At 55.5% G+C, this 10,682-nt stretch overlaps 1 protein-coding gene across 1 annotated transcript; it reads right to left on the bottom strand.

The window, feature by feature from the left end:
* Positions 1-3,638: 3,638 nt before the first annotated feature.
* On the bottom strand, positions 3,639-9,496 carry LOC144276362 (C-C motif chemokine 4-like). The gene is made up of 3 exons (XM_077836358.1): positions 9,424-9,496; positions 6,344-6,458; positions 3,639-3,735 (listed from the first exon to the last, which is right to left on the bottom strand). Exons 1-3 carry the CDS (start codon positions 9,494-9,496, stop codon positions 3,639-3,641), a joined length of 285 nt encoding a protein of 94 aa, XP_077692484.1.
* Positions 9,497-10,682: the final 1,186 nt, after the last annotated feature.

The raw sequence follows: 10,682 nt of genomic DNA, 5'->3' as shown, positions 1-10,682 counted from the left end.
GCCACCTGGGAGAGGCTGAGAGTGCGGATCGCTGAATTATTTGGAATCCTCTTTCTGTGTTTACATGGAATTATGCATTTGTGCAGGGAATCCCAGCAGATGCCTCCTTCTCGTTCAGCACACACCAGCTGCGTCGTCTTCCCTCAGAGGCCACTAAATTGCCTAGAGCCAAGTTGCTGCATGTTTTGCTTTGTTCTCCAAATCCCTGGCTTATTTCCAGGGCAGGGCTAGTGCTCGGTCGTTTATAGACACTGCCGGAAGCTGACTGAGGCAAGCAATCTCCTAGCTCAGGGCACTGCCCCACGCCAGGCGCCAAGGGGCTAGCAAGCAGCCGTAAAGTGCCTGGTATACCTAATCCCTGATCCTGACGCAAGCCAACCCCTTTGGATTTGGCCAGCAGATAGCCCAGACTCAGCGCTGACAGAGCATCGGCATGGTGGTGTTTTACCATGATTGCAAGGAGCAAAGCAGCGGGGTAAAGGATTGCAAGGAGCAAAGCAGCTAGTCCAGGGGTGGGCAAACTTTTTGGCCCTAGGGTACCGATGTGGCATTGGGTACAGAAATTGTATGGAGGGCCGGGTAGGGAAGGCTGGGGGAGGCCAGAACACACCCTGGCTGAATCAGACCCCGCAGGTCCAGCATTTGGTCTGTTCCAGCTGCTTCCAGGCAGTGACAATGCAGGAGGCATGTGAGGCCCAGATACTCAGATACAGCCTACAATGGGGGCCGTGTCATAAATATAAAGGGAAGGGTAAACCCCTTTGAAATCCCTCCTGGCCAGAGGAAAAACTCCTCTCACCTGTAAAGGGTTAAGAAGCTAAAGGTAACCTCGCTGGCACCTGACCAAAATGACCAATGAGGAGACAAGATACTTTCAAAAACTAGGAGGAGGGAGAGAAACAAAGGGTCTCTGTCTGTTTATATGCTGTTTCTGCCGGGGATAGACCAGGAATGGAGTCTTAGAACTTTTAGTAAGTAATCTAGCTAGGTATGTGTTAGATTATGATTTCTTTAAACGGCTGAGAAAAGAATTGTGCTGAATAGAATAACTATTTCTGTCTGTGTATCTTTTTTGTAACTTAAGGTTTTGCCTAGAGGGATTCTCTGTGTTTTGAATCTAATTACCCTATAAGGTATCTACCATCCTGATTTTACAGAGGTGATTTCTTTACTTCTATTTACTTCTATTTCTATTAAAAGTCTTCTTGTAAGAAAACTGAATGCTTTTTCATTGTTCTCAGATCCAAGGGTTTGGGTCTGTGGTCGCCTATGCAAATTGGTGAGGCTTTTTATCCAACATTTCCCAGGAAAGGGGGGGTGCAAGCGTTGGGAGGATTGTTCATTGCTCTTAAGATCCAAGGGTCTGGGTCTGTAGTCACCTAGGCAAATTGGTGAGGCTTTTTACCAAACCTTGTCCAGGAAGTGGGGTGCAAGGTTTTGGGAAGTATTTTGGGGGGAAAGACGCGTCCAAACAGCTCTTCCCCAGTAACCAGTATTTGTTTGGTGGTGGTAGCGGCCAATCCAAGGACAAAGGGTGGAATATTTTGTACCTTGGGGAAGTTTTGACCTAAGCTGGTAAAGATAAGCTTAGGAGGTTTTTCATGCAGTCCCCACATCTGTACCCTAGCGTTCAGAGTGGGGAAGGAACCTTGACAGGCCGGTTGTGGCTCCTTGCCCCTGGGGCCAGTTCTGCTTTGGGGATGGTGTCTATGTGGCCAGCAATAAGCCCTGAGGGACCACTGCTAGCTGGAAGCTGCCAGCATTCAGTCTCTCCAGCCATTCCCCTTCTATCAGGGCAGCAGGGGGTAAGGTAGGAGCTCTGCATGCACCGAGGACTCCTCTGTGATGGGGGAATCCTCGGCAGGGGGAAACCGGCTGCTTTCTGCGCACAAAGCCAATGGAGGGCTCCGGGCTGGGAACAATCACAGCCAATGTGTCTCCATTCCAGTTGCAATACTATGAACTCTTGAGTCGCTGAATTAAAACCATGCAAAACACACCAGCGTTTCTCAAATGTGGCCACCAGAGGTTTGATGGGGGTGGTGGGCAAAGAATCAGCCCCTGCCTGTGCCTCCCTGTTGTTCCTGGATGCGCTGCCCTGAACCACCTCTGGAGACAGGTGGGGCACAACGCTGCAGGAGGAAGGTGAGTTCTCCACCCACCTTGGGGGAGGAGGGCCTTGGGCTTCAGCCCTGGGGTGGTTGGGCAGGAAGCTCCAGCTGCAGGACTTTGGAAGCCTGGCCATGGGGCTTTGGGCATCGATCCCTGGATGCAGCAGCGGGTGCTGACCTCCAACTCCGGCCATGTGACTCTGTCTTCGGGTTCTGATCCTGGGCTCCAGCTGGTGGGAGCCAGCCCTGGGTGCTGACTCCTGGCCCCATCTGTATAGCAGCGGGCTCCGACCTCCGGCTCCGCAGTGGTGGGGCTCAACCCCCCACATTGCCTCTGGCCCCTGCTGCCTCCACTGATCCTCCATCCATTCCCCCATCTGGGCCCCTGCTGCCTCCCCCAGCCTCATATCCATCCCGCCATCGCCCCTGGCCCCCACTGCCTTCACTCCAACCTCCCCAGGCATCCAGGGCTTGATTTGTCCTGGGGCTTGCTAAGAAAAGTGATATTAACAAACATACAAATATCACTTTTCACAGCATTGTTTTTATTATCAAGTCCTCAAAAACCCTACTTAAATAAATGACAATGATTTGTGTATATCTGCGTATTTGTTTGATTTTCCTAAAGTTAATGAAGTATTTTAGGAAAAAGTCTCAGAACGGCCACCAGCAAGGGTTGGTAGCCACACTCTGAGGCCACCAAAAATTTTGTTGTGAGACCCCCTCTAGTCTGTTCCCCTATGGTCTGCTTTGTCTAGGCTAGTTTGAGAGGCCAGACGCCCTAGGGATGTGGCGATAGCTGGCCTAACCACACGTCTTTTCTTACGTTCTTGCTTCCCTGCCTCACAGGAGCACCTGGAGGGATTTTTCCTCTCTAGTTTAGGGGCACGGAGGCAATAGCAGCTGGACACACAGCTGCCTTGGTTATTTCTGCTCACTGGGGCTGCACACTAGCAACCCAGTTCCCCCGGGGCGTCCCGAGCCCTTCAGAAGCTGCTGCCCTGTTTGCGGGACCGAGGCCTGAATAGCGCGTGAGGAGGATGGCTTTTAATGAGCCATAACCAGACCAACAGACTCTACTGCTGCTTATGCAGTTGGGATTTTTATTGATGCTAACAAGCAAATCAAGCAATCACGGCGGGCGGGGACATCTCAGCAGAGGGTGCTTTGTAGCTGAAACCTCAGGAAGGTCGCTCCACAGAGGGGTAAAGAGAGGCAGTGGAAACCCCTTGAGTGAAGAACATTTTGCTCCTAGAGGTTGCTACTTAGTGAATTCCATCATGGGACTAACATCTGGGACAACAGCCCCCTCCCCGTTTCAGGGCTCCTGTCCCTCTGGTCTCTCAAGGGACCATGTCAGGATAACCACAGCTATTAACCAGCGTTCAGCACAGCAGAGGGTGATTATATAATTGCAGTTGTGAAACAGGAACATGCTTTCTAGATGAAGCTAAAGCGGATTCCCTTGTGCCACGAGACGTGCACAGCAAGCGAGCTGCGAGCTCCTGGCTTGTCTCCCAGTGGCCCTCAGACTTCACGAGCCAAGCTGAGAAATTTCTGGTATTCTTTCACCCAGGGCTTGTCAGGCTCGGCACAGATCTCCTGACCTTCTTTCATTTTGAATCTACAAAGGAAAACAGTGAATCAGCCAGGAGACAGCAATGGTGGGGTGAGGGTACGTAACATGGGGGTGAAACTCTGGCCAAAGTGCCCCCCAAAGCAGGATGTAGGTGCAAAGGGCCAGCACTGGTATCCTGTTCAGGGGGATCCCAGACAGCCCAGAACTGTGATGGCCGAGCCAGATTACAGGCCAGTGACAGGCACATAAATGCAAGCTGTTAACTCCTTCCCGCCCTAGCAGTCTGTCCCCGCTCCTCTCTCTATTCCGCCCCTCTGATGTTGTATGATTAAAATATGAACATGTAGATCACTGCTGCTACCACTGTTCTATAACTGCAACAAATCGTATATGAAGTATGTCATGTAAGGTGTCAATGGAAAAGTTATGATTTGCTAAATAGGATTATCCTGTTTGTATGAATGTATCACGTTTGTAGCTGAAGTTATGAGTATTGACTATGTACCAGTATTTCTAATGCGTTTGCTCCTGGGGGAACACCCCCAAGGTAATTGACATCCACTCTGGTCAGCACATTGTGAATGGACCATTCAAGGAGATGGCCCTTTAATGAACACAATGGGCCAAGAAGAAGCTTATTCCCGCCCGATGGGCCTTGTGGACATTTTAGCCTTTGAAGCCTGCAAGGGCATGTGACGAGTTCGTGTGACTCTGGACTCCATCTTGTGCCTGTACTTCCCCACAGACTAAGACTGAGAGCAGCCCCTCCGCATGGAAGAGGGAATACAAACCCTTGGGAGCATCTCCATTGTGCCTCTTTCCTGCTCTGATCTCTGGACGATGGACTTGCACTAAAAGGAGCGTTCCAGTCAATGGACTGAGGACCTTCCATCGTTTGGAAGTTACTAGAGATGGAAGAAGCCAGCAGCGTGACAGCATTGCTACGAACCTGATACAAGAACTCTGCAACGTTTGTACGTATTTCATTCCTTTCACCATTTTAACTCTCACCTCGTTCTTTTCCAGTGTAAATAACCCTTTAGATATTAGATACTAAAGGATTGGCAACAGCATGGTTATTGGGTAAAATCTGAGTTATATATTGGCCTGGGTGTGTGGCTGATCTCTTGGGATTAGAAGAAGCCTTTGGTTGATGAAACTGGTTTTAAATAATCACTCCTCATTAAGCATCAGAGGGGTAGCCCTGTTAGTCTGTAGCCACAAAAACAATGAGGAGTCCGGTGGCACTTTGGGCTTGAATAGGGACTGGGAGTGGCTGGCTCACTACAAAAGCAATTTTCCCTCTCTTGGTATTGACACCTCCTCATCAGTTATTGGGAGTGGCCACCGTCCACCCTGACTGAATTGGCCTTGTCAACACTGGCTCTCCCCTTGTGAGGTAACTCCCTTCTCTTCAGGTGTCAGTATATTTATGCCTGCATCTGTATTTTTCACTCCATGCATCTGAAGAAGTGGGTTTTTTATCCATGAAAGCTTATGCCCAAATAAATCTGTTAGTCTTTAAGGTGCCACCGGACTCCTCATCATTAAGTCTAGTGTCTGGGTGGTGAGATAAGGGCTGGGATACCTAAGGGGGCTGCATTTCTGACTTCTTGTTAACCAGTGAGAGGAGACAAACCTTTACGTTTATTACTGGTTTGGTATATCTTATGGAAGAATAACCACCAATCTGGGATGGGTCTGCCCCATTTCTCAGCAGTTTGTCCTGAATCTGGTATTCTCAGCTGTGACTGAAGCACAGTGACAGCCCCTCTCCCTCCTTTTGTACCCCAGGACTCAGCCTGAGTCCCCGCAAAGAGGCCTGATGAGCCGCTGAGCCCTCCTGGAGAGCGGGACGGCCCTTCTAGCTAGAGAGAGTTCTGCTTGTAACGTCACATGGGGGCTGGCTGGCTCATTCCCTCTGTGCCGATGGATACAGGGTCTACATTCCATGAGAGTTACCAGCTCCGGTTGTTTACCCTCCTGCCTTTATCCATCACAGCTGGTGGCATGGAAAAGACGATATTAAAGCTAAGGATGGCATGAGCGCTAGGGGCCCATGGTGCCAAAGAAGCAGAGATCTTTTCCACATATTGATGGTGCCCACTTGGATATAATTTCCTAATCAAAGGCTTAATGGTGACCGACCCAAAGGAAGCAGATCTCCATGAGCCAGAGATCATCAGCTGGACACTTGCCGTTTCTCTGGAGCCTGTCTCCCAGGGACCAACCCCCACTGGCTCCAGGAAAGGCCAGACTCTATGTAAAAATAAACCAGTGCTGGTGAGCCATCCTGGGGCGCTCAGAGACATGGCACCACTTAATCCAGACCCACTTTATGGTCCTTCCTGCACCGGGAGGCCCCAGAGAGCAGCAGGAAAGGCCGTGGATGTTCAGCTACTGGGAGCCCCAGCATCTGGAAGGAGCCCTTGTCTCCGCAGCTGCTTCACCCAGCTCTGATGCTAGCTCATGGCATCAACCCCTCCCCTTGTGCACCCCACTTTAATCCTCTCCTCTGTCACCTCCCTTTGTTGTTACCTCGTTCCCTGCTACCTAATCCCCTCCTCCCTGCTCTGCTCCCGGTGCATCCTGCGGCCTCTCAGCCCCCCGCCCCCGCCATTGTCCCCAGGGCTCTGCGCTGGAGGATACTCACATCACGGCTGGCTGAGGGCACACTGGGCTGGTGCGGTAATAGCCAACTGTGTTGTCTCTCTTGATCTTACGTTTCTGGAATCTGAAACAGCACTTATCCGGCACAGCAAAGCCTTCTAACAGAACAGGAAAGCCTCATGGATGAGGGTGCCCCCAGCTAGATGGGACCCCCCGTCCCCTCTCTGGGACCCGTCCCCACGCCCGGGGCAGAAGGAGAGAGTTGGACTGGGTCAGCCCTAGAGCAGGTGGCCCCACAGCCTCCCCGCCCCCGCCTGGGCCCTTATACATAGCACACAACTGGGACCCCCCCACTGCTCTCCAGGGTAAGACCTGGCACAGACCTGCCCTTTCAGTGCATTGCACCACAGGGTGTCACCAGGACCCCATATCCTCTTCCAATAGCTTGATCCCCATGAGCCCAGCCGGGCCATCCTCACTCACGTGAGCAGCTAATGGAGCCCATGGAGGCTGCCTGGGGGGATCCTGAGGAAGCGTGGCCCAGGTGGTGGCCGTATCTCAGTAACAAGCTCTGGTGTCTTTGCCTGGCCTGACTCTGCTCTCACTGAGCCGGGTGTGAATCCAGAGTCACTCCAGTTAGCTCAGTGGATTCTGGTGTGAATCCAGAGTCACTCCAGTTAGCTCAATGGAGTCATACTGGGGTAAGTGCTGGCACAATCTGGCCCACAGTTTGTGAGGTCATTGTATGTAAAATGCCAGATGGCAGTAGCAAGGCTCTGGCTGGGTGTTAGGCTCAAAGGGTTTGCTGCTGCCCTTGCTACTGCTGCGGGGAATCAGGAGTGACGCCCACGGACACAGCAGAGTGACAGCAGCGTACGTGAGGGGGAGATCCGGCCCAACAGACACACAGGCAAACTCGCCCTGAGACAGTGCAAGAGGCACAGGGCCTGAGGGCAGTGACGAGCTGCCAAAATCTTAACAACGGGTTCCCTCCTCACCCCACGAGGGGGTCGTTGCTCACCGCCGCCCCCCAGGACTCCTGCCCCATCCAACCCCCCGCGTTCCTTGATGCCCCCCCCCAGGACCCCTGCCCCATCCACCCCCCTCCCCTGTCCCCTGACTGCCCCCAGAAGCGGGCAGGAGGGTCTCGTGGCCCACCGTAGTGGGTGCCCACCCCACCCCTAAGAGCCAGAAGCACCTGCCGGGGGGCGAGGTGGGGAGTCCCGGCGGTGCTTACCTGGGGCAGCTCCCAGGAAGCCGCCGGCAGGTCCCTCTGGCTCCTGGGGGCGGGGGAGCGTAGCTGGGGGGGAGCAGGGGGAGTGGCCCCTCCCCCCACTGATCGCATCAAAAGTGGCGCCTTAGGTGCCGACTCCCTGGGTGCTCAGGGGCTGGAGCACCCACGGGGAAAATTTGGTGGGTGCAGAGCCCCCACCGGCAGCTCCCCGCCCCACCCCTGGCCCCAGCTCACCTCTCCTCTGCTCCGCCTCCTCCCCTGAATGCGCCACCCCACCCTGCTTCTCCGCCCCCCCCCCCCCCGCCCCCGGCTTCCTGCCAATCAGCTCTTCACGCGGGAAGCCAGGGTGGGCTGAGACGCAGGCGGCAGCTTCGCGCTCAGGCCCAGGGAGGCGGAGGCGAGCTGGGGCGGGGAGCGATTCCCCTGCACGCCCCCCCGGGTTACCTGCTGCGGCGCGGGTGGCCCTCCTCGCACCCCCCCCCCCCGCCCCAGCTCACCTCCACCTCCCTGGGCCTGAGCGGGAAGCGCGGCCTGCTTCTCAGCCCACCCCGGCTTCCCGCGCGAAGAGCTGATTCGCGGGAAGCCTGGGGGGGCGGAGAAGCAGGGTGGGGTGGCGCGTTCAGGGGCGAAGTCGGAGGCGGAGCGAAGGCGATCTGGGGCCGGGGGTGGGGCGGGGAGCTGCCGGTGGGTGCTTTGCACCCACCAAATTTTCCCCGTGGGTGCTCCAGGGCTGGAGCACCCGTGGAGTGGACGCCTAAGGCGCCACTTGGGGACGGTTACATTTAGAAGCCCTTTTAGAACCGGTTCTCCCTCGCGGAACAACGGGTTCTAAAAGGGCTTCTAAATTTAACAACCGGTTCTAGCGAACCAGTGCGAACCGGCTCCAGCTCACCACTGCCTGAGGGGAGCTGGCTTGGGTCTGCCTTACGCCAGGGCTGAGGGGCGGGTGCAGACTAGGGCAGCCAATTTGCATCCCCTGCAAATAGCCCCCAGGGGCTTGTGGCAAGAAATTGCCCTAGTCACTTCTCCTTCTATCTTCGATCCACCCCCACCCCTGCTGGCCCAGCCCTGATGTATCCCCATCCACCTCCATACTGGTCCTATTCCTCAGGGGGCATTGTGGCTGCCACGTGATGCCAGGGCAGTACGGCACCTATGGATCTTGCCCACAGTATTGTTCCTGCAGCCAGGCTGTGCTATACATGTCTTTCAGAAAGCATTGCGCCAACGGCATGGAACCCGGAGGGAGGAGCACAGGCGCAGGAGGGAAGAGTTTGGAGGAGACACCAGGAGCTCAGTCTGTGTACCTATGGCTGGAATGCCCCCTGCACTTGCAGCAGCTCCATAAATAGGTCTTGTAATAAAGAGCCAGTTTAATTTTACAAGCATGGAACTCTCTCCTGCCGTTCTACAGCACAAGGTGCATGAAACAGCGCCCCGGCATCTGGGGGTAGTCCCATATTTCAAGCAGTAGATCCCCAAGAGCATTTAAAATTCACCAGGCCTGATTCTCCCCTGTTGTTACTGACCCGCAGGCAGAGCATGGGTGTAGAATGCCACCAGACTAACATGGCCACTGTTTGCCCTGGTCGCGGAGATGAGCCGCTATCCAAGGTGCCCATCAGCAGGGAGCCAGGCACCATATTCATTATGTCACCGCGATACAGGGACCACCGCCTGAGTCTGCTCACTACACCTGTGTTACCCCAGCTAGACACCCACGTGAGAGCAGGCCCTACACCTGCTGTGTCTCGGTGAGGTCTGCCCTCCGTGCCCCAGAGATGCCCTGGCACCTCCCCGCACCTGACCCTGCCCTGAGATCCCATGGTGCTCCCTGACCCAACTCCCGTCTCTCCATGGAGGCGGCAACTGGGGACACCGGTACTCACTCTGAGCCAGGCTCTGGCAGCAGAAGGAAGCCAGCAGGAGAAGTGCGCAGACAAGCCCGGCTGCCTTTGCCATGGTGAGATGGAGGACGGTCCTGCTGGGGCTGGTGAGCAGGGTTCAGCTGCAAAGGAGCCTTCTGGCTGGATCTGCCTCCCTGGGCTGCTTTTATTGGGCTGTCTGCCTAAGGATGACACTTGGCTTTAGGAAGCAGGGGAGGGGGGAACCCAGCATATTTCCACTGTTTGGCCGAGCTCCCAGAGGGCTGGGCAGGGGAGGATTTTTTCTTGTGCCAAAAGGGGATGGGGATTTACCTGACACCTGCAATCATCGTCAGTCACCTCGGGGATGCAGCGACTGGGCGTGCCACCCCCGGAGTCAGTGCACCACAGCTCAACAGAGCGCCCGGGGAAGGTGACAGAGCTGTCTAGCGCTCAGGGTCAGGAGTGGGAGGAGAGTGAGTCCTGGCCTGGCCCTGGGTGCTGGACCTTGGGTGCTGCTGCTGGCCCTGCTGCTAACCTGTTGTGCCACCGTGGGAGAGCTGCTTCCTCTCCCGCCCCTCCTCTGTCTGGTTTCTGTATGTGACGGATCTGCCCAGCAGGGGACTGCAGCTCGCAGCAGCCACCGTCCCACGGCATGGGGCCTTCCCCAGCCCAGATACGGGGAAAGGGCCTGAGCCGGAAGGTGGGAGAGGGGGCTGCAGAGAAGCCCAGGGACTGGCCGCGTGGGAACAGACTGGGAGTGCCGGGAGATACAGCTGGGGGCAAGGCTGTGTGAGGTGTGGACGGGAGCAGCAGTGGCTGGCGGGGAGCTAGAGCAGAGGGGCCCCAATGAGAGTCACCAGCTGAGCCTGGCTTTGCTTGGCTGGAGGCTGGGCTGGAGCGGGCGCCCTGAGAACGAGGCCTGCCGAGCCCTGGCTCTGGTCTGGACGCACCGGGGGCCCGAACAGGAGCCGCTGTTGCTCACGCTGAACTGTCAGTGCTTAAGTCTCCATGCCTAGGGGTCCACACTAGGTGTCTGCACGGTCACGGGGACCCACCAGGGCAAGGCCCAGCTGCTGTAGCAGTTATAATGCTTGCCTCTGAGACGCGGTACACGGGGCATGTTAGAGGCGCCCCAGGGGCTTGAGGTACAGAGTAACCCCAATAATCCCACTTAGACTTTGGTCTCCTATGGGTGGGGTCGTCGGTTACTCTGTGTCTGTGCAGCACCCAGCACGGGGGAGCCCTGTACTTCGTGGGGCCTCTCGGTGTTACATAATAAT

Source organism: Eretmochelys imbricata, chromosome 17, assembly GCF_965152235.1.
Source record: "Eretmochelys imbricata isolate rEreImb1 chromosome 17, rEreImb1.hap1, whole genome shotgun sequence".
Lineage (NCBI taxonomy): Eukaryota > Metazoa > Chordata > Testudines > Cheloniidae > Eretmochelys > Eretmochelys imbricata.
The sequence above is the reverse complement of the archived record's forward strand: the minus strand, read 5'-3'. Positions and strand labels throughout refer to the sequence as shown.

Coding starts and splice junctions, on each gene's coding strand:
- LOC144276362 (XM_077836358.1), bottom strand. CDS start 9,496: ATGGCAAAGGCAGCCGGGCTTGTCTGCGCACTTCTCCTGCTGGCTTCC. Junction 6,459..9,423: donor CTGCCAGAGCCTGGCTCAGA/GTGAGTACCGGT, acceptor CTGTTCTGTTAG/AAGGCTTTGCTGTGCCGGAT. Junction 3,736..6,343: donor TGCCCTCAGCCAGCCGTGAT/GTGAGTATCCTC, acceptor TTTCCTTTGTAG/ATTCAAAATGAAAGAAGGTC.